Here is a 27,460-nt window from a genome sequence, read left to right as displayed (position 1 = left end):
TATCATTTATTTATTTACTTACTTTATTATCCAAAGTACTTTAAGCACAACTTTTCGTTTTTTATATTTGCATAAATTTTTTAATAAGACGAGTGGTCAAACAATGCAAACAAAAACTTAAAATCCCTTATATTATAGGACGAATGGAGTAGTTTTATAAAAGTCACACAAGTTGCTACCCTTTTGTCGTCTCCTTCTTTATTTGCTTGCTTGATCTACCACTATTTCTATTCATTCTTCTTGGAGACTTTAAAAATTGGATCTTATAGTTTTTAGAGTTTATTGTCACGTTGGCTTTCGTTTTTATAATTTCTAGACGTCCCGTCAAACGTTGCCATTATACTCCTCTATGGCCCGTCCACTATCTCTTCTCTTTATTGTCATTGAGATTTTAAAAATCGAAATCATTTAAGTACATTTTTACTTTCTAAAAGTCCCGCCAAACTGTCATCGGCTTTACCATTGTACTTCTCTACGGCTCGCCCACTGTCTCCCTTCTTCATTATCATTGAGATTTTAAAATCGAACATGATTATCATTATTTTCTTTTTACTTTTTAGAAGTTCTGAGCCTTTAAAAATTGGACCTTGTAGTTTTTAGGGTTTATTGTTTTGTTGGGTTTCATTTTTCATAATTTGTAGAAGTCTCGTCAAACAATGCCACTATGCTCTTCTACGGCCCGTCCGCCGCCTACTCTTTATTATCATCGTGATTCTAAAAACCGAACATAACTATCGTTGGAATTCATTTTTTATTTCTAGAAGTCTTGGCAACTGTCGGCGGCTCTGCAACTACACTCCTATACACCCCGCCCGCTGCTTCTACTTTTTAGTGTCATTGAGATTTTAAAAATCGAATATCATTATCAATGGTTTTTTTAACTTTATAGAAGTCCTGGCAACCACCTTGCTCACTTGCTTCATGGTCTGCACGTCGTTCCTCCTTTTAATCGTCATTAGGATTCTATCTGGTGTTTTATTAATATTTTTTATATGTCGTATCAACCGCTACCGCTCTACTCCTTTATAGGCCTATTACTTAATTTATCTCATCATGTATTTTAGATGGTATTTTCTTTCAATAATCTTTATTTTTTATCACAAATTTTAGTTATTTATAAATTGTATTCCTAATTGAAATCTTATTTTTCTTTTTCTAATTTCAGAATTTTTTTTCCAAATTTTAATTAATATCATATCGTGTTCTTTTAATTTTTTATTTTTTATTTTCAATTTCAGTTGTTTCAAAATTGTATTCCTACTTGAGCTCTCTTTTAATTTTTCTAACTTTGGATATTATTTTATTTTTTATTCTGAATTTTAATTAATCTCGTATTGGGTTCTTATATGGATTCTTCTTTCAATGTTGCTTATTTTAATTTCGAATTTTCAGCTAATTTTAAATTGTATTTCTACTTTGGGCTATCCTTCTCTTTTCTACTTTGAACTCTTCTTTTATTTTTTTTGCTAATTTTGGATTTTATTTTTATTTTTATTCCCAATTTTAATTAATCTCGTATTAGGTTCTTATATGAACTCTTCTTTTAATATTCCTTATTTTTAATTCCGAATTTCAGCTATTTTAAAATTGTATTTCTACTTTGGGCTATCCTTCTCTTTTCTAATTTTGGATTTTTTTTATTTCGAATTTTAATTAATCTTGTATTGGGTTCTTATATAGAAACTTCTTTCAATATTGCTTATTTTTAATTATGAATTTCAGCTATTTTTAGATTGTATTTCTACTTGGACTCTCCTTTTCTTTTTTTTTCTTTTTCTTCGATTAATGTGGGAATTTCTAGCCCCCACAGCGAACATGGTGTCTTCTTTTCGAGCTGTTTTAATAATATAATAGATAGATAGATAGATGGTGTATATTTTTTCTTTTTCTCTGATTAATTTATACCGTTATAATCTGGACCCACCATGCTCTAACGGTGCATATTTTTTTTATCTCCGATTAATCTACATCGTTATAATCTGGACCCACCATGATCAAACAGTGTATATTTTCTTTATCTCCGATTAATCTACACCGTTATAATCTGGACCCACCATGATCAAACGGTGCGTATTTTTTCTTTTTCTCCAATTAACGTGGTAATTTCTAGCCCCTAGGATGAACGTGGAGCATATTTTCAAAGTTGTCTTAATATTATAATAGATAATATTATAATAGATAGATAGATCTGCACCAAACATCAACCAATGATATTATATGGTTGACCGAAAATAAGTCTATGCCAATCGGAGTATATAAAGGGACGCGCAAGGGGCGGGCGAGGAGGGGTGCCACGTCAGGGTTTTGCTACAGTATGTGCAGTGCGTGGGCATTTTTGCGAAAAGGCCCTCCGCTTCGCGCGTAATTCGGCCGCAGTCCCCCTGAACAGTACCATTGAGGTGTTATTTTGTTTTTCGGCCCTTCGTAATGACGTATATTTCATGGTAAGGAGAGAAAAATCGCGAGTTGGGACGGCTCTGTAAAAGTAGAAAGCAGAGGAGCTTTTTCACAAAACTACGCGCGCTAACCCCAAACACGCCCCCCAACCCTAGCCGCCGACGCCAGCCTCTCATCCTCCCTCTCCCTCTCACGCCGCCGCCCCTCGCGCTAGCGCTCCACCTCTGCCGCCGCCATCGCGTTGCCGTCTCCGACACCTCCGCCTCCACCTCGCCGCCCGCATCCCCTCCCCCCTCCCCTCTCATCCTCTCCCTCTTCTTCTCCTGCCACCGCCTCCGTCATCCCCTCGCGCCGCCGCCGCCCAAGTATCGCGTCCGCCTCCCCCTCGCGCCGCCACCTCTGCCTCCCTCTCGCGCCGTCACCATCGTCGTCCCCTCCTCTCTTCCGTCTCACCCTGTCCCTCTCCTTCTCCCGGCACCGCCACCTCCGCCTCGGGCCGTCCCCGTCTCCGAGCACCGCCTCCACCGCCGCCGCCACAGCCATCGTGTCCCCGTCGCCGCCTCCGCCTCCGCCTCGCGCCCTAACTCAATCACCCCCAAATCCTAGCCACCGCCGCCGCTGCCCGCCTCCCCTCCTCCTTCTCATCTCTCCGTCAGCCATCCTCCTCCACTGCCGCCGGTCCACCCTCCGCCCTTCGCCGCCTCCGTTGCCGGCCGCCACCGCCCCCATCCCCGCCTCGCGTCGCCACCCCCACTCCCGCCTCCGCCTCGCGCCGTCGCCGTCGCCGGCCCTCGTCACGTGTAGCTGTGCTGCGGATCGAGGGGCGGCTCAGGACGGCGAGCTTCGCGGTGGCACAGATCGATGGCGGCTTGGGCAGACGAGCTCCATGACGGAGGGGGCTACTGGCGGCGGCAAACGAGCTCCACATCTGGCGGCAGCAGCGCCGTCGTCTTCCCGGCAACGGCAGCGGTGGCGACGACATCTTCCCTGGTGCAGTTTCTTTCTTCCCTCGTCGCTCGATGAACCATCTCCTTTCTCCTCCTTCCTCCCCCAAACCAATCTGATACTGTTGATCCAGGTACACTGGGGACAAATTGGCCAAAATGAAGCGGAAAGAGACAGGATGATATTGCAGCTGGAGGAGGGTTGCCTCAGTGTTTATAGAAAGAAAGTAGAGCAAACAAGAAAGCAAAAGTAGGACCTGACTGAAGAGCTTTCTTTTGGTGAATCAGATATTGAGAAAATCCTTTCTGCTCTTGGAGAGTGAGAATCTTTTTCTAGGGTGTGTGAATTGCTTTATCCATTCCATACCTTTTTGTATGTATCATTCGCTTATGTGTATGTTTTTACATATTCAGGTACAGAAGCTTGGGGGTACATTATTGGAACAGCTTGCGAAAATAGAGCCTGTTCTAGAACATTTGAGACGGAGTAGGGATGAGCGAGTCGAGGAGTTTATGGTTGTACTGGCGCAGATAGTTCGTCTGCATGCAGAGATTTCAGGAACAGTTGAAAATGGGGATCATGTACCTCCTTTGGTGGATGAGACAAACCTATCCTTAAGGAGGCTAGCAGAGTTTAAGAGCCAGCTTAAGGAGCTCCAAACTGAAAAGATTGTGCACCATCTTTAAAACCCTGCCTCCCAGATTTGTATGTTTATATTGATTGTTTTTAAATTTTCAGAATCTCAGGCTGCAAAAGATTGGCGTACAGATCAATTGCATCCACGAAGTCTGCAACATGGTGTCTCTTCATCTCAAGAAAGAACTTTATGAGGTTCATCCCAGCTTCGTTGAGTTGGGAAGGACCGCATCGATGAGTACAAGCGACAACACACCTGAAAGGCTTGCAGGAAAAGTTCATTCGTTAAATCAAGGAAAGAAACAGAGGCTTCGGAAGGTATTTGTATTTGTTGCCTTGCCCCACTTATTAATTGTATAACTGTCAAAAACATTGTTCGTATAGTAAGAGAAGTTGCTACATCATTCTTACTGCAACACTTTCACATTGTTGGTTTGTTTATACTACTATTTGAAAATTTGGCCTTCAGTATGCGAGATACTCCCTCCGTAGTCGTAAAGGAAGTCGTTTAGGACAATATTTAAGTCAAACCTTGGGAATATAAATCATGAATAACTCTCAAGTTGTTGAGTTTGAAAATGTAAAAATTATATGAATAGATTTGTCATGAAAAATACTTTTATAAAAGTATACATATATCACTTTTCAATAAATATTTTTATAGAAACAAGAAGTCAAAGTTGTGTTTTGGAGACCGTGTCGATGTCCTAAACGACTTCCTTTATAAGTATGGAGGGAGTATTATTTTGTGATTCACCTTGACAAAAACATAATTTTCAGGAAATTCTCTAGGGCCATGTAATGGAAATTAAGTTCATTGTATTGAGAGCAAAATTTTTGAGATCATAATATAACAGCTTACCATCTTATATTTACATTTTTCTTACTTCATGTACAACTAATTTTTCTTACTGTCAAGAGAATGGTTTCCTGACTTTACCATTCATAATAGAGTCACACTAACGTAATATTTAATGGTTGTAGGATGAGTTGATTCATAGTGGATCTCAGGTTATATATCTTGCTAAAGAGTTCCTATAAGCGTTTTGGTTTTTTTTTGTCATTAGGATTGCAAGTGTCTTTTGACATCTGGGTGCTTGGCTAATCCATTGTGGATCGACCATACCAAGGAAATTTCATCCATCCCTCCTTGTTGTTCAATATCCAAACATAGGTATGTCAAGTTATTTTACAGGTATTAAATATTTAAGCCAATGGAATCCCTGCCAATTGCCTGCACCATTCTTAATTTGATTATTATCTGTGAGCATAAACTATTGTAAAACAACCTTGATTTCAAAAGGGAGCTCCTCTATTGCCTTTGTGGGTTCACTTCAGCATCATAATTTACTTAAATTCTTTAATTTATAAGATGCGGCTGTTGAAAAATGAGCCTGATATATCTGGAAGTTTTGAACAAAAAATATGTTACCATTTTTGTTCAGCCTTGTCATAGATTCCACCATCTTTCCATTTCATGGTGTTCCCCAAAATTATTCATGCATAGGTTGTATACCGTATGTCACAATAATGGGAATAGGATATGCGCAAGATAATAATGACCACATATTATTTTTCTTTCATGATGTTGTTCTTAGGTACTTGTTGAAGCCAAGTTGCAGACTATGGATTTCATCTCTAGGACCTATAGTCATTGATACCAACAAATTGCTATTTTTGAGCTAGGGTAAGGATGATTTGATGAAGCGTTCTAATTTAATTGCTTTTACAGGCAGTGATCATTTATTGGACCTCACTTGTCAAGGAGATGCACCGTTACACCATTGTGAGTCTCATGCTCATTTCTTGAATGATTTTGTTACTTAATTTTGGGTTTAGGATTGATTGGACAAGTCATGTTTCATTTAATTAATTTAAGTTTTACGGCGTTCATGGTTACATGATTGCTTTTATGCGATGGTAGCTTCGATTTGGAGGGTAGGATCCTATTTTACACTTTGTGTTACAACACCATTTCTGATAATTGCATTTGCTCATGTTTGGCATTATGATATGATGATATTAAGTGCAAGTTTCATCTTGTTCAGGATTTTGGTAGACCATGCCATTATTTTTTGTCATTAGGATTGCAAGAATGTCTTTTGCATTTGGGTTCTTGCCTAAGCTGTTGTGCTATCGACCATGCTACGGGAGTTTCTTCGATCCCATATTGCTATTATAGGATCCAAACATAGGCATTGAATCTTGAAATCAATAGAACACCTGCCAATTGCTTGCATAATCATTAATTTGATTAGTAGCTGTGAGCATAAACTTTTATAGAACATGCTTGATTTTTTTTTATACCAAGCCTGATTTAATTTTCATCTTTGAAGGGAACTCCTATACTTCCTTTGTGGGTTCACTTTAGCAACATGAGGTGGCTATTGCAGATAAATCTAAAAATATTTAGCAGTAGGTATGTTAATGCTTTTAGCCAACCTAATCTATAATTTCGTTGATCAGGTAGCAGTAGTTTGTATGTTTGCTTTACAGAGCTTCATAGAGTTTTGCTAATGCTTTCCTGCTCACCAGGGAATCATCAAACCCTCTGTTCATTAACTTGTTGACTAATGCTGGTTCATCAGATATCTCATTAGTGGAGGGAGGAGGAAGTGAACAAGGGCTTGGCGCCTTGTCCTTCCCCATGATTTGAGATTATTTTTTAGATTAAATATTTGAGATTGTTAATGTATATTAGCTTAAGCAAGTTCTACCATAAATCAGCACTACCAACCCTTTTAACAAATTCAGAAACAATAAACATCAAGGGAACCCTGCTGATATTAAAACACAACAAAGACTATAGGACTATGGTGGTCATTTCTCATTGATCATCAAATGGAATGGTCTCTACTACCACTTAAGGCGGTACCAATGGACCTGCCATAGACCAACTGATCAGCTCAAGGAATCCAGCAGGTAATTGTAACATCCTGAAAATTCCCAGTAATAAAAATCACTAAAATCTTGAACTTTTTAAAAACTTTTGCATCATGTTGGTTGATTGCTATTGCTTGCCAAACCGTAAATGATCACAAAGAAAGTAAAGAAAAGATCTAAAATTTAAGCAATAGATATAATTTACGAGTATATGTTATTTGTTACTAACCCTGCAAATATTAGTGCATAAGAAAGCAAGCCAAATCAAGCATAAGTCAAATATTAATTTCTATTATAAATCACAGATCAAATATTAAATATTCGAACCATGCTGATGGCTTGATGCCATGATTAGCTAAAAGAAATAGTAAAATCAAATCTAATTCATTTGAATCCAATCTCACATGAAATATAAGAACACATGAAATGATGATCACCACTATAATGATCGTGTCTATAAATAAGTAATTCACCAGGATATATAGATTGATACTTAGAACATTTCGCCGAGTTCCTCATGACATGAAAATCACTCATATAAAATAATGGTCATATAAATAAATTAAGCTTTATAAGAATATGTGAGTGTTTAATTAAACAATTAGATTAGTATTGTGCCGAGTCTCAATTTACTATTTATAGAATAAATAGATTAAACCCCTCCATACAAAATAAATTAACATCTAAATAAGTTGAGCTAATGTGCTACTATGTTAATGATGGTCTCATTAGAAAATTATAGAATCTTTAATAAGTCGTAAATATTGGACAATATCAATTTTGGACAAATTCACACTTGGATACATAATAGGAGCACTCAAATGCACTAGTGAAAATACAAATTTAATTTGCAACTTTTCTCAATTTATAAATCAATCAAAGCCCTAAACGTAGGAAAATAGGAAAAATTAGAAAAAATATATAATATAAATAAAATATGAGTAATATTAATCTAGGGTGAATTCATTAGTGGAGATAACACAAATATTGAGTAAAATGCATATATGCAAAAATTAGGAATTGTGGAATCAAATTTATATGGGAAATACACTAAAATCGGGATAAATAGGAAAAGTCACTGTTCATTGCCTCCTAAGTGTTCGATCACGTCCCCTAGCCCTAGACGCCCGTCTGTCGCGTCGCCGCTGTCGCGCCGTCGCCGTCGGCCGTCCCGTCGCCGCTCGCCTGTCGCCATCGCCCCGCTCCGCCGCTGCCGCCGCGCGCCGTCTTGCGCCCCGCGCCCGCGCGCGCCGCTCGCCCGTCCCCTCGCCGAGCCGCGCCGAGCCCCTGCCGCGCCGCTCGCCGTCCCATTGCCACTGCCGCGCGCCGTCCCGTCGCCTCGCGCCGCGTGCCCGCCGCCTCGCGCCCCTTGCCACGCCGCCTCGCGCCGCCGCGCCGCCGACGCTCCACCATTTCCTCCTCTCTCCCCTATAAAAACCCCGGCCCCTTCCCCCTCCTCCACCCCACACCACTCCTCCATTCCCCTCCCTCTCCACCGCGCCGCCGTCGTCGTGCCGCCGCGCCGCCGCCTTCAGAGCCGCCGCCGCGAAGTCGCCGCGCCGCCGCCGCGAAGCCGCCGCGCCGCCGCGCCATGCCGCGACTGCGCCGCCGTCGCCGTCGTCGCCGCCACCGCCGCCGCCGGTGAGCCGTCTTTCCCCCCCCCCCCTCCACCTCGCGCCCACCGCCGTCACCGCCCGAGGGAGAGGCCGAGGGAGAGAAAGAAGAAGGAAGGAGGAGAGAAACCGGAAGGGAGAAAGAGAGAAAGAAAAAAAAAAGAAAGAAAAGAGAGAGAGAAAGAAAAAGAAAGGAAGGAAAAAAGAAGAAGAGAGGGAGAAAAAGAAAAGGGAAATAAATAGGAAATTAGAGGGAGATTAGGGGAGTTTAGAAAATTTAAAAGAATTAGAATTTAGTTATAGATCAATTATAGTCGTAGAATTGCGAAATTTAATATAAATTATGGATTATTCTTGATAATTTCTACAAGAAACCAATCTGCGGTAGTAATTTAGATGTAATTAACAACTAAACAATTAGATGAATTTTTATAGACTATTATAGATTATTTTTGGGTAATCTCTATAAGTAATCGATTCACGCTAGAAATTCGGATTTAATCACTAGGAATTTTAGACGTATATTATATTTAATCGTTTATTCATAGACTAAACTAAATCGTATAACATTATAAGATAATTTTAAGATTCCGTCCGATATTTAGTTCGCGATAGAAATTTCTAACCTATTATATGGATATAATGCTCGGGTAGATTAAATTAAAAACTTATGATAATAAAATATATTTATAAATATTAAATAATTAATATCAAGATGATGCATAATAGTTAACTTAAAAATGTGCCAATAAATAAAAATGGATAATGTACAGTAGAATAATTACCTTTAATGTGTTTTGTCAGTGTAGCAACCACATAAATTAATTATAATCACTGTTTGAAATTAATGGATATATAGGAAAATATTAGCGCCATTTATTAAACTATGTCCAAATATAATTAAAACCCATGACTTATTAGTTATTTAAATAAAGTTAGCCTTATAATTATTAGGTAAGTAAAATATGGATACACATAGATCGGTCCTAAGCTTGTTTATGGCAAATAATAACAGAGCTAGTGTGATTAAATCATCTATATGAAATTAATCAACGACATATCCCATATATTAGCATATAGTAGGAGAGGTGAGCAACCCTTAGTTAACCAAGCAGTAAATAGCAACTATTCAAATAAATGGTTCAATATATATTAAGATATTGTGCACACACATATATTGTACATCCCATTATAGATATATGGTGTCGTATTAATTTTCTTGTTGCATATATTAATTTAGAGGGAGTATATGACAAACATGAATATTAGATAAATACTAGTTATACATCTTGTCCTCGTATAATTACAGATCAACTGTAAATTTGGAATATTCATTGTAAAATTATGTGATGGGATAATCCGTAACCATAATATGATTAACCTCAACAATTCTAACATACAAAGCATGGGTAATTGTTAACCTCTTATAATTTATTTTGACAAGTAAAATATGTACATAATTAAAATAAAGCCCCCATTAATAAAATAATAATACAAATGATTCACAGTAATTATTTGACCGATCCAAAATCCATCCGGCAACAGAACCTCTAGTGTATAACCGTTCTATTTAGATAGATGCATGTGTAACCATAATCCTTCCTTAGCCATTAGCTAGACTGAACCACCATGACAACAGAAAGACTAAGAAACCTTAGCTGTTAGCTTGATTAGAGTCCATTAGCAAGCGCGAATAATATGAGCAACCTTAGGTTCGACCTCAACAAATATATTTTGTTTGTGCATATTTGATTGTTGCTTGAATATTGGTTTTTCTCGTGTATTCTAGACTGTGTATCGGTTAGTCGTGAGGCAACGTATGCAGCTTCCAGGAGGTGAAGGTTGATCAAGATTATATTAAGAATAAGGACTACTCTGAGCAAGGCAAGTCATCACTATTCTTTGAACATGTTGATCCCAATTGCGAAACTGTTTTGTTTACAAATAAAATTGCATGCAATGATGAACATCCCACTTGTGATTATGCCATGCCTTGATTATTGTTTACCCTTAAATCTTTGTAACCATGTTTACGTATGAGTCCCTAGTCAACTATGACAATTGCTTAGAAATGCTATTCTAGAATCATGCATACTCATATTTATCAAATGCTATATGCTTGGGTAATTACCTTTGGGAAGGTAATTGAGATGCGGCATGTGGAGACATGAGCGCCACATTGCCATGAAATTGATGACATGATTTGTGAAAGGAAAATAAAGTGAAAACAACTGTTTTCGACTGGGGCGGACGGAGGATTTGGGTGGTATTTGGAAAAGGCTAGTACCGTCCCCGGTCAATTAAGGACCGAGCCATGAAGTTAAGCATGAAACGACCCCTGTACAACCGCACTTCTCGTATGGGTATAGACCTAGCGGAGTAGATAGCCGAGCGGAGGCAGTATCCCTGCATAGATGGTTCACCCCTGAGTGAGGCAGGTGCGCTACGGTGGGACAACCGTTGAGGTAGGGCCGAGAGGCGTGCCCTACATCGGTGTCGCCATTGTTAGGACTGCCATGAGTGTGTGAGAGACAGAACTTAACTTGAACCATAATTTAATATGTGTGTGAGACTTCTCTTTCCCGGGAGCGCCAGAACTCCTCTCACTGCTAGAAACATGGACGCCTAGAGTGCATGAGGATTTAAGTTCATGGAGCGGGTACTGCCAATGCGAGGTTATCGAAAAGCTTTGCCGTGACGCGTCTCATGTGTTGAGACGAGGCTCATGTGTTGGGCAGTCGCGGAGTGCGGATAAAGTGTACATCCACTGCAGTGTGAGTAAACCAAATCTATTCGAATAGCCGTGCTCGCGGTTAATGAGCACCGAGACATGTATTACACTTGGCTAGACTCTAAATTCTTAACTTGTGTGGGATGGGATATTGCATGATGATTTTTATGCTGATGGAGCCACTTCCTGAGAGGAGGGAAGGTGGACGTCCTTAGAAAACCATGACGACTCAATGGCGGGAAGCTATCCTTGGGATCACAATGGATGGTGGACAGAACCGTCGTTGTTTAATGTGAACACTGGAACTAAAATTTGATCAGTCTATGATAGGTCTTAGGCTTGTGAAAATATTTGCAAAACGCAGCTTTATGCCCTGAAGCCATTCCTTGAATACCCTCTATCATATGCATTGTTGTTGTGGTGGCTTGCTGAGTACGGTTGGTACTCACCCTTGCTATTTATATATCTTTTAGGGGAGTGTTGAAGAGAAGCCCTTGTCGGTACGCTTGCGTATCCAACAAGATGATCGGAGTGCGGTCTTGTTCTAGGTCTCGTTCCCCAGTCGACTGCCTGTGGCATGTTAACCGGGCCCTTATATTATTTTGTCTTCCGCTGTTGTTCTCTGATAGTTGTTGGCCTACCTGGCCCTAATGTAAGTATTTAACTCTTTTAGCCTGAATTCATTCGTGATATATTGTGATCCAACTACGTATGTGTGTACCAACTACTGATCCAGGGATTGGTACGGATGAACACAGAAGATTTCCGATTTCCAAAATCGGGGGTCTACAGTAACCCACATAGCCACTCAACAATTCAAAGTTCAGTGCTGAAGTTTCTGAATCAAATTTAACAGTCCAAAGTTCACTAATGAATTTATAAAGTTCAATACTGTTTTACTCGTTTTAAATAAGATCTGAATTTTACCATCAGTATGTATTTTTACCTTGTATTGTTGAGTCTTGAAAATTCAATGTTGAATTCTAAATTTTATCATTATTCTAAAATTCTGAATATGTACTATTGGGATTTGAAAGTCGCTATGGAGCTCAAAGGTGCAGCATTGGTTTATTTCTTTTAAAAATGATATTTTTCTTAACCTTCAGTACGAATTTCTAAGCTTGTGTTGTTGACACTTGAAAGTTCAGTGCTGAGTTTTTTTAGTTTTCACCATTGTTCTGAACTTTTGAACGTGTACTATTGCCAGCTGAAAGTTAAGTACGTGCCTCATGATCTACGTCGAAGCAGTTGTAAATTAATTGTGTTTATCACTCTGTGCTGCTTGTTGCAGATCTATAGTATGTGACTTTGACTAGGAGCTGGATGCTTATGAGGTTTGTACTAATTTGGTTGTTTTGCTTTGATGTAGCCACTTATGTTTAGTTATTCTGTTCCAATCCATGACTTCGCTGATGAGAAAATGGAAAGATGAGGTGCTACCAGAGTACGAAAAAGAAATTTTTAAGCTGTACATTTAATTTTTTTGAGTAAATTTCACAAAACTACATGTTTTATGGTCCAAGTTGCAGAAAACAACACACACTTTGACACTTGGCACTTAAGTACATATATTTTGGTAGTGTAGTTTCACAAAACCACACTATCAATGAATGGATTCACCTGTGAGATGACGTGTTTGTTCCATCTAGGATGAGGATGTGGTATCCTATTAATTTCGTGTGATGGCTGGTAATATGATGCCACATCCTCGTCCCAGGTGAAACAACCACGTCATCTCGTGGGTGAATCTATTCATTGATAGTGTGGTTTTGTGAAACTATACTACCAAAATATATGTACTTAAGTGCTAAGTGTCAATATGTGTGTGGTTTTTTGCAACTTGGACCACAAAAGGTGTAGTTTTATGAAATTTACTCTTTTTTTTTCTTAAGTTGTCAGAATAATAGTCAAGCTTAGACTGATAATTAGCTCACTGAGTTTTCCTTCTGACTGCTGGCACATGTCTTGTATCTTCAGATACCTCTTATATAAGCAATGTTAAGGTTTGTGATTTTGCAGCTCGGTGCTTTTTGGAACGCATGACCTTAACATTGTGTTTTTGGCAAAGTACCTCACTGAGTTAATGTTAAGCAATGTTAATGTGTATTGGATTAGCTGCATCTATTGTGTTGTAGGCAAAGTACATCATACATATTACATGAATGCACATCATCTAATGTAACAACATCCAATCTTGCATTTTGCAATGAGCATTTCAAGAATAGAGCTATCCAACTTGGAGAGCTTACAGCGAAACAATGGAAGCCATCGAAGAGGTTCATAGCAACATCTTCAAATTGATCTTTTATCATAAGCCCGGCGTGGATAGTTGTTGCGCTCGAATTCTGTTGCACTGCAGTTCTTTTCAGAGTTGTGCAAAGTTTCTTGGTTAATTACATATAATCAGCAGAACACTCGAACCAAACTATTCGATGAAGCTACGTGCAAGCGGCGCACAATAGGCGCGCCCCAGGCTCTAGTTAAATTGTCGCCCAATGGTAAATCTGATAGGTGAGAAAGGTTGGGAAACTGGCACAAGGAACAATAGAAAAATATCAACATCATGATGATTCCATCGAATCTGCAACCATGGCTAATGGACAAGCAAATTGCACCTCCACTATCTCCAATCATTTATTCATAATAACAGCGGGGAGAAAAGCATGTGCGTTCAAAAAGAAACAACCAAATGACAAAGCATCATAGGTGTCTGCTTCTCGTAAGACACTATCGTTCTCTATAAGAGAGCTACAGTCCACTATTACAATCTAGCACTCCACATCGAGTGTAGTCCAAATAAGACAGCAAGCATCGCTGAAGGATAAAAAAGAACCAATAAAAAATAAGGAGAACACATTATTAAATTCTATTTGTGAATCTCTACCTATAATTAGCAAAAAAGCTGCATAACCGTCGACTCAAGCTTGCGGCATGCAACTTTTAATACCTCTCCGTCTTTGTCACAGCTTTGCAACTGTGCCCAATACCGGAGCCAATATGTTGCCCTGAAAATTACCTGCATATATGAAATAGATGGTAATTTATCAAAAAACATATCATTCCTACTCAACCACAAAACCCAACATATTGCAGAAGCTCCCAGCAATATAAGTTTACTCATCTTGTTATTCACCCCCAACAGCCACTCATCAAAAATATGAGAAATGCTAGTAGAAAGGTATAAACCAAAAGAAAACTGAACTGCTCTCCATATAAACATTGCATAATGACAATCCATAAAAAGATGATTAATAGTCTTATTTTTTTTACGAGCGCGCCTCCGGTTTTCTCGGTATGTGACTATGGGCGATCTCCGGTGATCTCGTCCATGGTGACGTCGGCACCGCCGGGAGGATGGAATTTCTCTCCCGGCGATGCTATTCGTGAGGAGGCCTGGCGTCGCTTCCATTCGCCGGTCCATTTTTCTTCGAAATTCAGTTCGACACCTTTCCAATTAGTTGTGGATCTTCCCCGTGCTAGCTTTCGTCTCACTTCTTCTTCGGTGGCTTTGGCCCTTCGGGCTGCCATTGGCGGATCTCCTGCCGATCTCGCTGTCTCTCATCTTAAGGATTGCTCCTACTCCTTTGTGGTCTGTTCGAAGCAAGTGGATTTGTGGGTTTGTCTTAAATCTTATACTTGTGATAATTTTGCTCTTCGTTTCTTCCTTTGGAGACATGGGGGGCCGAATTGGCAGTGGGAGTTTGACTCTTGGAGTCGGGAACAGGAAAAGGAATGGGTGCTTGTGGCTCCCAAGAAAAGATCTTCCTGTTCCTTAAGGCGGCCGGATCGTTCTTATGCTCAAGCTGTTCAGAATCATGATATCTCAATCAAGCATGTTTTTTCACGTTTAAAAGACTCCCCGCGTGCCTCCAAGCCTGACCAACGAAGAATCTCTGTTTTCCGCCGGCTTGAGCAGAGGAAAATGGGTTCAGACACTTCTCCCGCGGTCTCCAAGGCGGCTGACGTCTCGCCATCATCCATTCCGGCAATGGAGTTAATTTCGCATGCCATAGGTACGCGGGATCCTAATTTGTCGCCCAATTTGAATTTGGAAATCAATCCTTGCGACCGTTGCCTGGAAAAGGATCATTCGAGGGCTTCTTGCTCTGGGCCGCTTAGATGTAAGGCCTATCTCCTGCCAGGCCATTTAGCCCGTTCCTGTTTGGCCTCTAAGCCCACAAAAGCCCCGCACCCTAACAATCCGAAACCGTTGGCTCGGACTACTGCTGTTTGGAAGGCTAAAACTATTCCTCCGGAAATCTCGCCTTCTTTCTCTGGAAACCCTTCCTCTCCCGAACACACAGTGCCTCCCACCCATAGCTTCCCTCCTCCCCCAATGGCCAATCTAAACCCTAATCCACTGCGTTTCCTAAGGCAGGGGCTCGCTGTTCATGCTGGAGGTGACTTCCGCATGCCGCAGGTTGACCTCACTGTCCCACAGCGCCCTGCTCGACGCCATGAAGACTTCTGTGTGGCCATTGTTGAGCTAATCTCCTTGGAGCAAAACTGGGATCATCATCGGGCCGTCATTGCCAACTTCATTCAAGATGAACTTCACTACGAGGTTCGTAACAGCTTCCGGAACCCGTCTGCGGTAGGTTTCTTCTAGATGAGGTCTACCATGAATAGGGATGCTCTGGTCCTCTCTCCACCCGAGTTCTATGATGGGGTTCACTTTGTTACTTTTGTAAATCATGTCCAAGGTCCCAATTGGAGGGCGGCAAACTACCATAGAGAAGGCTGGTTCAAGTTCCTAGATTTCCGCTAGATTTTATTGATCGCCATCATGTGCACCTGGCAGTTGCCTCTTTTGGTCAGTTAACTTTTTGGGCATTATATCTTTTTCATGCATTCTCATCCAAATAATCTTACAATTAGTCCGCAATTGAATTTTATAACATAAATTATTACATCATGTATTACCCACATCAATAGCTAAATTAGATCTATAATACAAGGAAAAAAATATCAAAACCCATATGAGTTAGTACGTTTGTGAAGGATTATTGCTCACACAAATATTGTTTTCAGGTGGTTATAACTACTGAATCTAATATATTTTTTAGAGGTCGATTGTAATTAATCTAGATAATGTGATTGAATAAAGTGTCAAATTTTCCTTAAAAACCATATCAACTATTATGCTTGGATTTAAAAAATGGCATGTAGGTTCGCATTCTAACCCTTTACATGTTGTCCAAATAATTATTAAAAAAACATAGATTATGGCATCAAAGCTTAGAGACATACATGGTTGAGTTATAATGCTCAAAGTTGAAATAGTAATAGTCAATACTAACAAATATATTAAACTTGTTACAAACATTCTCATGCCATCACGTCACTATGTAAGAAAATAGAGGAAATCTAAGAAATTCCAACGAAAAAGCAACACATCTAACCTTTTTAGCTAAGTTTGTGAAAATAAATTCATTCTTCAAAATAGTAAAGACATATAATGTAATTATGGAACAAGACGTATTGAAAACAAACTAGATTCTAGGCTATAAATCTTTGTTGAAAAATAAACAGTGATCATGGTGCTTAAGAAATTATCATAGAGGTATGCCTCTTTAGCTATAACTTTTGGAAGTAGTGTCGAATGATTAACCCCTCTTATTTTTAAAAGAGAAAAATTGTATCTATACCACTAAATTTAAGTAGAACCAATTTGTATCTACATATACAACAAAACGACTAAAAATATTTTTTAAAAAGCTTATTTCATCATCTGCATCTTCTCTCTATGCTTCCCTGAAGGGTTCATGTTCGAATAATAGAGCTTGCAGGATATTGTACGTATGTTAGGGGTATGCATATGGCTAAGTTAAGGTGGTTGGTATTTCTTACGATCACAGATAGAATCCGCAAGCGCACGGATATACCGATGTGGCACTTCCCTACGGAGTATTCCAAGGGTATCGAATCCAAGGGAACGTGTGTGATTATCTCTTCCTCCGGTTCATCCAAGGACACAAGATAAATATGGGCAAAGGGTAGAGAGGATTTCCTAGTGAGAAATAGTGTCTAAGGAAAGCTTAAGTTTAATCCTAACGCGATACTTCAGGCACTGGCAACCCGCTGTTCCCAGATGTCGCTCTACTACGTACCCAGACAGGGAGGACTTAAGTGTTCTTGAGGGCTATCACCACCTCTACACCCACCTCTAACGTATTGTGGGATACGCATCAACCACTGGAGATTAATTACCCAGACACCGCGTCTACGCATTTAATAACTACTCTAGCACTGGCCAAGCACTAAAGTAATCACTATATTTTACTGGACTATAGTGAATAATGATCCCGTATGCTAATTAGGAACTAACCAAGAATAATTCTCACTAAGCAAATCTTAATTACTCAGAATGATATTTCTATTGAAGCAGAGTAATTACCAAAGTACAAGAATAAGGAGAGGATTACCGACAACTCCGGGATTCCTCCGACTTCTTCTACTTCACTCTCTCCCTATTCTAAGTATACTATAAAACATGTAATGAAGCTAAAGCATACTTAGAGCCTCTTGTAATTTAGCTCCACATCTTGGTGTGTGTTTACAAGTGAGGATGAGAGGAGTATTTATAGGTGGAGAAGTGCCTTGGGAGTGTGGAGATGCTCCAAGCATCCAAAGAGCATCTTCTCTCTTGTGTTGCCAAGTGTCCAATTGGATGACGGTTGGAGCGCCAGAAACGGTCATAACCGTCATTGGGAAGCAGTTATCTACCGAACTGGACTTGGACCGGGGCGAACGGCCTCTGCCAGGGTTCGGCCGAACCCGGGACGGCTCCGTTTGCTCCGGTTTTCGTCCTGGACACTCATTTTGGGCCCCTCAATTCATTGGTATGAATGTTTGGCCCATTTGGAGGTGTTTAATTGGGTTTCTGGGTCCAAAATTCCATAAGTTCGGATACGGGTTTGATTCTCCTCCTCCGTCATGTATATTTCCTCTCAACTTTGGTAGTTTGTCACCTGCATATGAATATACACCAACACTCGTGGAAATTGTTAAAAATAAGCCGTACCACTATGTTGGATGTTCCATGTTTATGGTCTTATGCAGGTATTGACGGTGTTAATTTGGTACTTAACAGCCGTCAACAGTGGTCGTACTAGTTGCGCACTATTAGCAATAAAGCTCAATTGGCAATTGGCCTATTTACCAATCCAATCCTAAATGAGTATGTTGAGATAGTGAATTACGCATTAATATCATGCTCCATGTACACGTCTTGAGGGGACGACTATATAGATATGAGAGTCATGTTTCAAAGCATTAGAGAACAAAGTCTTGGTGGGCACCGTTAGCTTTGTCTGTTAGAGAGGCATTCATTTCTAAGATTAACGGTGTTATCCAATTATCTGGTGCAATATTTTTGAAATATTTACACGTCGATTTGGATATAGGTGATATATAAACACTTATGTATGAAGTGGGACGAATTTCATTAATGCGTTATGATCTATTGGTTTATTTTGGTCATAGATATACAGTTTCATCTATTAAAAAGACACCCAGCTTTCAAGAAAATAATAAGTTGTGGTGATAGACGAGTTTAGAGATAACCAACACAAATTGACCTTCTTTTGGATCTAAGAGACACTCTTCATATCAAAGTCTGTAGTAGGGTTGTCAACGAGCCGAGATCGAGAAAGTTTAGATATGTAGGCTTGAGCTTAACATGAACTCGAGCTGAGCCTGGATACTGATCGAGCTTGGGAGTTTGCTCGAGTTAGAGCTCGAGCGAGCTTCGAGCCTACTCGAGCTTGACAGCTTGACTTGGTGAAACTCCAAAGAACTTACTCTTTTATAAGAGATATTAATGCAAATTATCGGTAGTCAAAATTAATGGGTGCTACTTGTCTTGAATGAAGCCTCTGCGGCTTTTCTCATGAATTCATGGCTTTGAAACATTGCAATTAACAAACCTAGCTACTACATCTAATAGGAATAGTAGTACTATTACTAGCAGCCAGATAATTGCTTTATTGATAAGCATTAATGAGGTCTTGAGACTTGAGCAGGTCAAGCATGATGACAAGTATACATTGACCCATCAAGAATATCTTCCTACATGCAATGCATCTTATGCTAATCAAGCCCTGCTGAGCTATTCGAGTTTGAGCTTGTTAGGCTTGTGAGCCTCAGCCTAGCCTTGAGCTTGGCTTGTCTAGTATTCGAGCCGAGCTCGAATCAAGCCTGTAACGAATCAAGCTCGAGCAGCTTGCGAGCTCCGAGCTTTTTTGATAGCCGTAGTCTGTAGTATAAATAACTTCTTTTAACATTTTTTTAAACAATAAATAAATAAGATGCCTGCACATCGGCGCGGGCTTTTCCTAGTTATATAAAATAATTAAATCAACTAAGTTATATCTTATTTACTTTTTTCGTGACAATGTCTGATTTAACTTTGAAAAGACTAAAACGACATTCTTGTGTGACCAAAGTGAGACGCAGTTTTGACATAACGCCAACATATAGGAGTAAATAATTTTGTTAGATAAAGGATTAAAACCTGTTCTCTTTATGAACAAGGATGTACACGGCCTTCCCTAAAAATTAAACAAAAAAAGATATACGCAGCCAATATGGCAGTTTGTCTTTGCTTGTCAAAGTGGCCCTTCAAATTATCCTCTAGTACAAAAATCAGTGCAGAGCCTTGACGGCTATAACGGTGAATGGCACCGTTGCAATGGCAATGCAGAAATGTGTGCAGAAGGAAGCGAAGTTGGCCGTCGTCCCCATCTTGGCGTGCGTCAGGAGCCTCCAAGCGAAGCCTGAAATAATGGCCGATGCCGCAAAGATGAGAAACCAGTCGGTGGAGCCGCAGAGCGAGCCAGTCTTGACAGCTGGTATTGACACAGCCATAAACCCGGTGAACGCGACCTTGGTCAGCTCCATCGACGCCGGCTTCTCATCCTCTCCGCCACCGCCACCGCCGCCGGTGCCAGTGTCGGCGCCGACAGCGACATCGTATGCACGCACCAGCAAGATGAGGAAGAGCGGTAACAGCAGCAGGAGCGCCCGCAGCTCCATGATCGCGTGCATGATGGACCACATGACCGCCGAGACGGCGAAAGCCATGGCGAAGTCAAATATCACGGTGTAATTGGACATTAGGAAAGCATAGCCATCGCCATCGCCGTTGTCAGCTGCACCCGGAAGAGGCGGGATCATCTCGATGAGCATCAGAGACACGCCGAACACGCAAGCGAGGAAGCTAACTCCAAGAGGCAACGCGAGATGCTGCTGCTGCTGCTGCTGCTGCCCTCCCTGTCCGCCATTGCTATGTCCCTCCAGCGCGAGCCCTTCCAGCCCCAAGAACAGCAGCGCCGTGACGCCGGCCAAGAACTCCAGCGAGTTCTCCAGCCTAGCATCAAACTCAGCATCGTCAACCGGGTGGTCAATCCGTGCACGGCAGTAGATGACAGTACGGATCAGGATGCAGAGCACGAGCACGCCTCCAATGGCGGGGAAGACGTTGGCCCAGCGCTCGGAGACGATGAGGCGTATGATCCAGCACGCGAGGACGATGAGGCACGCACAGGAGAACGGGACCAGGCAGTTGGTCGCCGTTGTAGGGAGCCTCCACGCGCCACCATTGGCGACGAACCTCTTGGAGAAGCAGAGTGCGAGGAAGGGGAAGGTGCCAGATATCATCGTGATGGCTGCCATGACAAGCATGGCGATCGGGATGGCCGCCCCGTGCTCAGCGCTCTTCAGGTCAACCGCGTGGAGCGCAATCGCGAGAAGCACCGGGCACAACATGATCACCACCGCCTCCGCGAATGCGCGGGAGCGTTTCATCAGAGCATCCTGTGACAGAAAAAGTTTGGAAATTACGAAGAAGTAGAGGGTTGCTACTTGCTATTATATGTCTGGCCTGAGCCCCGGAAGTTTTCTGCAATAGTGTATCATTGGTTCCTGATAAAAGTTGTGGCGACCAAGTAAAGCCGAAGGGTATCATCTTGTGAATCTTTATAAATTATAACCACTTTTATCATCTATCTAAATAACGAATAGGAGTTCAGTATCTGCATTATGCTAGTTTGGTAGCTGATTACCTGTGCCCAACTAAAATCTGCTCTGCAAACAGTTTCAACATATGCAACGGATGCACGGAGTGCAATCGAAAACAGAGAGTAAAACGATGCATGAGATGATTTCAGATGACTGGGGATTGAATCTGCTTGGTGTTACCATCTCAAATCCTCGGCAATTGATCGAACACTACTACCACGGTACTCTGAGTCGCAGTACGCTGTCAGAGGAATGTCCAATATGACTGGAGGAGTCGATACAAAAGCATGGGAATCTTTATCCTAATTAAGCACTTGAACAAAACCACTCTCCACTACAAAAAAAGAAAAAAAAGTAAAAAAAAGGAACGATCTGAAAAACAAGAAGAGGATTCCAAGGTTTCAGATTAATTACTCGTGATTGAGCTTTCAAGGGTTTGAGCTGCTTCCATGAAACTTCAGAGACAGTTGAATCGCCACGCGATACCGGAAACAGATTTAAACTGAGTGGGCAAGCAACTCACGCGCAAGACACACAATGAAACCAAGGAGCAGCGAGGACTTTGATTTGGTAAAGTCAATGGCAGTGCCATGGGGAAAAAAAAGGTAATCGTGTACTTTATTGGCCATGTACATCCAGTTAAATGTAGAGGTTATCTCATTTTGGGAAAAAAAATGAAAAAAAAGTCTCGAAAGCAACAAAACTATGTGCTCAGCCTCAGACTGGCAGTGGAGCCAATTTACAGAACAGATACAGTTTAGATTATAAAGCACTAAGTCGGGTAGAAATTGATATGGATCGTCTCAGCAAAAAAATACAATGATTGATGCGCTCTTATACCCAATCACATCAATGCTACAACTCTTGTGCTTATCCCTTTTCCATATCTTTTGATTGTCTACATGCCAATATGCCATATAAACAAATTTGGATATAGAAACCTGCAATTACTTTCTTGTAGATAATGGACCTTCAATTACATAGGGCCACAGCTGGTGTTTTCACAGTCCAGACAATGACAGGGAAGAATCTTGATGACTTTATTCCAATGGCTCCAAGAGACCACAAAAAAGTATGACCAAGTCAAAGTTCTGAATGTAACTCTTTTCCCTAAATATATACTAGCTCTGTTTTTTAATATATGACACCGTTAACACTTTGAGATAAATTTGACCATTCATTTTATTTAATAAATTTATGTAATTATCATTTATTTTATTGTGGCTTAATCTATTGTCAAATATTCTTTAATCATCACTATGTTTATATATATAGCATGCTCTTTATTAAGGTAATATACATCAATAAAAAGCATGCTATATCAATAAACATATGGATATCAATAGAAAATGAAGATGGAATTTTGTAGCTAGAAGAGATATCCACCCACTATTGTCTAATGATCATCAAAAAATTATAAAAAATTTGGTAAGATAAATCAATATATGATATATATATCTCTATAAACATGCAAGTTCAAATTTGAGCTATACAATTAGGAAAAAATAAATCTATCTGCAAACACATTCTTTACAAAGTCATATTATTTCTACTTATATAAGTTAAATTTGAACATGCATGTTAATGGAGTGATATATAACATACTGATTATTTTCAGTTTTTAATGACTTTTTAGGCAAGATACGAAAACATGGGAATGTCCCATCAAGAGACAAATAGAGTTTTACAAAGAAGATGGATTTTTTTCCTCAAGGGGATGCCTTCTTGTTTGGTGCATGTCATCTAGAAGGTTATTAAAAAAATTAAAAAAATATTGATAAAAATAGATCAATATGTCAAACTATAAATATGCAAGCTCAAATTCTATCTGTATCTCTATCTTAAAACATTAGTAGTGTTTCTATCGTCCATCATTTCGCTCGGTTTCTACGTGACGTGCAGTCCCTTCGATTTTTACATTTACTAGAAAAGATACCCGTGCGTTGCATCGGATAGAGAAAATTTAATTTATACATATGTGTTGCAATGGATAAATAATCACATCCTATTGTTTCATTTATTCATGTGCTTATTTGAATCACTTATTACCAAATAAAAGACTATTTGTGCGTGCAAATCTTGTATGTACATGTTCTTAGCGACACAAAAGCAAATGTTGTAAAATAAAGTATAATAAAAAAACCAAAAAGTCGAATTCAAGGTTAAATTCTAAAATTTAAAATTTGACTTCTAGGAATAAGAATAAGCCAAACAATTAGGCCTTCAAACACGAGCTCGATTTGTCATCCAGCTTGATCTCAAGTCGGATAGAAATTGATGACGGACAGAATTAGCTAGCCTCATTGGTTCGTTGTTGCTGAGGCTGATTCTCAACAAAAGCCCATCAGTTCATTTATTGGGCTAAATAAGTATCAGCCATTGGTAGTGGGTCCAATCATTCCCGACTCTTTTCTACGGCTGATGGAAATGCTTATACCGATAAGCATCAGACTGCTTATGATGAAAAGCAACATCATAAGCCAATTGATGGATCCGAGCAATTTCGATTATCCTTTATTTTAATTGGCATGTTCTTTTCAAAAGTAAAATAATCACGGCGACACGCAAAGGCGTGTGTGGAAAACGGACTCAGAGGGACACTACATCGTAAGAAAAAAGAAAATGATTTGACAAAAACATAAAATTAAAACCGATTCAAATACGGACGACGCACTAAAATTTTGGCGGAAACATTTTCAATTTTTATAATAGTAGAGATAATAATAATTATTATTAGTTATAATAATTTTTAAATAATAGTTACTTTAAACATTGAATATATTATCATATCACTCTTTACAAACATTACCTCTACAATTTTAAAAACAAAGTTTACACCCACTATATTATATTGTGTACCCATTATTATAGACTAAATTTAATAAAAGATATTTGTATATAGATTTTCACTTAAATCGGTATTGGACCATCATATCTATCTTTTCGAAAAAATAAACAAAGCCTTGAAATGCTAGAAAATTTGAGAAAAAAACCGTGATTTTTCAATTAAATCGATAGATGACCATTGGATTAAACTTGAAAAATCCTGTTAATCACTCTTTCTAAATCCTAATCATTCCGGCTAATCAATCTTCCTATCTCTAATGCGTAAGTACGGTTCGTATGTAGGTGTTACATGTAAAAAAACGTATGACCGGCAAACCCCCTCTCACTGAATTAGATTAAAAAGATCTAATCCCACCTGATCTCTAAGTATGTACGTACTGTTATGTGTGTGTGCGCGATCAGCACCTCCTACCGGCTACCACAGTCCGCGTACTCTTGGCCCGCGTTTTATTTTCCTCCTTTTTTCTAGCCACTTCTTTTTCCAAGTATGAATCCGACTTTTTTTTCGCTGTTTTTTTAACACCTTTTTGCTGTTTATTTTTGGCTTTCTTTACGGGGTGGTTTTTTTCGCGTGATTTTTTTCATCAAAATCACGGACGACGGAAACCTCTGGCTAAAAATCGGAAGGTAAAGAACGCCAGAGAGACTACGCGGTTTTTTACATGGGCCTAGATGCCACATGATTTGGAACGCGTGGGAAGAGAATTGAGTGAAGAAAAAAAATACGGCACGACATATATGCGCGGTGAAAAAGAAATCTAACAAAAAAAAATACGGTTAGGTGGATGAATCGGACGACGTACGAAAATCATGGGCAAAAACATCTTAAACTTTTATAATAGGTAAATATGCATTGTCCATCTTACCATCGAGTCCCACGTGTGTTGATCGTGCATCACCAGGAATCCGCATGTATTTTTCCTATAAACAAAAACAAAAAAGTTGACCATAAAGTGTTCTATCGGAGTTGAATTATTTTTCCTAGTGGTATAAGTTGAATTTGACATCAATCAATGATATTTAATATATTACTATGAAAAGATTAACATCAGGATAATAGCATAGAATTTTCAAAGAATGCCGAAAGGACAGGGCGATTTCATCCACTTTTTCTAATCATTTATTTATCAACGGAATGAAATTGATACGTAAAGAAACAAAGAGGTTGCATCACCGTAGTGACAAGCCAACTAGGTTCGAAGCATCATAAGTGCCCTGCTTTTCTACAGCCTCTTTGTCGCTCGTCATATACAACCGTGCATATCCGAAGTGAAAGACCTTGGTGTCAATCGCTCAGGGAATATCTCCAGAGAGAGCTTCCAACCGTATTGTCGAGAGTAACGACCTCGTTTCGGCATCTGAAATTCTGATAAGGCAAGCTATCTAGTAGCCCAAGCTCTGTTTCTATGTAAAGAGAGATTATATTGTACTAGTCGATTTACCATGTAGTGATATGTGTTGTCCTCATGGAGTCATGGTGGATCTTTGATTTAGGTGGAGCAATTGTGCGTTTATTTATTTTCTTGTACCTTATGTGTAGTCTGTCTAATGAAGCCGAAAGGTGTAAGCATGTCGCTGCTGCACTTCATACCAGCCGCCGGCGGTTTTCTGAATTTCCAGGTGGAACCATTGCTAACGGCCGGCGACGAGCACAGGGTCCATACCTACATCATGCGAATAATTCTGGTAGTCATCTGGTCTCTGAACATGCTCTCCTACGTTGTTCTTGATCTTCCGGTGCCGCATTTCAAGTCGCTGTTCGTGGAGCACCCCAACGCCAGGGTCTACATAGACACGGCCGTCGTCGTGGTGATTTCCTACGTGTCGCTGCTCGTGATCAACGTGAATTTCATCGTCCTCGCCGTCTTCCCTTTCATCGCGCTCGCCTTCATCGGCGCACTGGGGAGGGGCAGCGCGATGCGCGGCCGTGTCAACGGCGGCGAGCCTGGCACAAGCAGCTCTACCGGCGTAGCCCATGAAGAAGGCAAGACGACTACGGAGGAAGCCGAGCAGCTGAAGGCGATATCGGTTGTGCCGTACTGGGTGCTATGCGCGATGGGTCACTTCCGCACCGAGAGTCTCGCCGTCTCCCAGTTCCTCCTCTTCCTCGCCACAACCCTGGGCGCGCTCATGCTCATGCTGAAGAGGCTGACCGCCGGAGGCGTGGCTCCCGGCGTCGTGGCGGCGTCGGAGCTGCTGCGCAAGGCCTCGCTCGTGGTGCTCCTGGTGACCGTGCACGCGATGGCCGCAGAGTTGCTCGGCGAGGACGTCGTGCTGCTCTTCGTGCCGGAGCTTGTCCCCGCACTCCTCTGGTTCAGCCTTAACATCGACCGTGGCAGCCAGGTTATCACCGTGGACGAGATCAAATCGCACAGAAATGGACTCGTCTTGCTCGGCGCAGTAGCAGCGGCCGGCTTCGCGTACCTGGCCTTCTCCATGGATAGGTCTGGTGTCTCCAGGTGTATGATGATGACTTCGGTGTCTTGCGGTGTCTCGGGGCTTCTAGTGTACTCCGTTGTGTTTATGCTGCATCAGTGGCCAGCACGGGGCACGGCCACGGGCATCAGTAGTACCGTCTCTTATTTGGAGAAGGCCATCAAGCTGCTCAAGTTTTGGGCAAACCTTCTACTATTTGCAGCGGCTGCGTTACTGGTACCAACATCGGTGGCGGCTGTGCGCTTAGTCCTGCATGAACATGCGGTTCATGCACTGCTTAAATTTCTGAAAGAGTACTACGTCTAATGTGCCATTTATCGTGAGTTTCGTAGATTAACTTGGAAATTATATGTGATTAGTTAATTTAGCTTTAGTGTAAACTTTTCCTTGAATACACAGTGCTTATTAACGATGTAAATAAGGTACTGCACAGTTGGACATTTGAACCAGAACTTGTATTGCTTCAAAATTTGTATAAACTAGGAATCCGGTGCCCAATCGGTAGAGCAATAGGAGTATATATAGGACAGTCAAACGTTGTAGCTGATCGTCAGTTAAACACTTAAGATTGTTTGGTTACTGGCCACAGTTTATCATCATGTGCCAATAAACATTGTCACACTAACGTAAGAAGAACATATCCTGTGTATACAAGCTTTCTCGTATACACACCATGCATACCACTTGGTGCTTTATCCACAGGACGGCCAGTCATTCTTGGCAGATTGTAAGGTCGTGCAACATGCGAAGGCCGAACTCGAAGCTTGCAAGGAACGGGGCATTCAGCTTGTTTTGCCGACCAGGATCCCTTGGTGCCCGATTCACAAGACAAAAGGACGTGAGCTTTCATGTTGCAAAGTTTTCCTTCGCACCATCAAACCTTCGCGCCCTCAGATCCAACAACGATGAGTTTCAAACTCAGGATGTTGTAGAGGAACATGGCCTGGAGGGA

The 27,460-nt window shown here is 40.7% G+C and overlaps 2 protein-coding genes and 1 long non-coding RNA gene across 5 annotated transcripts; 2 read left to right on the top strand and 1 right to left on the bottom strand.

The window, feature by feature from the left end:
* The first annotated feature begins 2,557 nt into the window (after positions 1 to 2,557).
* Positions 2,558 to 10,364, top strand: LOC127776650 (uncharacterized). Its single transcript, XR_008018217.1, has 6 exons — positions 2,558 to 3,387; positions 3,476 to 3,679; positions 3,756 to 4,296; positions 5,046 to 5,152; positions 5,711 to 5,764; positions 10,264 to 10,364. It is a non-coding gene; the product is annotated as an uncharacterized LOC127776650 (long non-coding RNA).
* Positions 10,365 to 19,681: 9,317 nt separating this feature from the next.
* Positions 19,682 to 21,932, bottom strand: LOC127769392 (uncharacterized). 3 transcript variants are annotated; one of them, XM_052294972.1, is made up of 3 exons: positions 21,640 to 21,932; positions 21,270 to 21,559; positions 19,682 to 21,021 (listed from the first exon to the last, which is right to left on the bottom strand). In XM_052294972.1, the coding sequence occupies exon 3, from the start codon at positions 21,010 to 21,012 to the stop codon at positions 19,852 to 19,854; it is 1,161 nt and encodes a 386-aa protein (XP_052150932.1). In that variant the 5' UTR covers positions 21,013 to 21,021; positions 21,270 to 21,559; positions 21,640 to 21,932; the 3' UTR covers positions 19,682 to 19,851. The 3 variants fall into 3 exon arrangements, with proteins under 3 accessions (XP_052150932.1, XP_052150922.1, XP_052150941.1); XM_052294962.1 differs by having other exon boundaries at positions 21,406 to 21,559; XM_052294981.1 differs by lacking the exon at positions 21,270 to 21,559.
* A 3,349-nt stretch (positions 21,933 to 25,281) lies between these two features.
* LOC127759812 (uncharacterized) lies at positions 25,282 to 27,087 on the top strand. Its single transcript, XM_052284037.1, has 2 exons — positions 25,282 to 25,446; positions 25,613 to 27,087. Exon 2 carries the CDS (start codon positions 25,621 to 25,623, stop codon positions 26,812 to 26,814), a length of 1,194 nt encoding a protein of 397 aa, XP_052139997.1. The 5' UTR covers positions 25,282 to 25,446; positions 25,613 to 25,620; the 3' UTR covers positions 26,815 to 27,087.
* The last annotated feature ends 373 nt before the right edge of the window (positions 27,088 to 27,460 follow it).

This window comes from Oryza glaberrima, chromosome 1, assembly GCF_000147395.1.
Source record: "Oryza glaberrima chromosome 1, OglaRS2, whole genome shotgun sequence".
Lineage (NCBI taxonomy): Eukaryota > Viridiplantae > Streptophyta > Magnoliopsida > Poales > Poaceae > Oryza > Oryza glaberrima.
The sequence above is the reverse complement of the archived record's forward strand: the minus strand, read 5'-3'. Positions and strand labels throughout refer to the sequence as shown.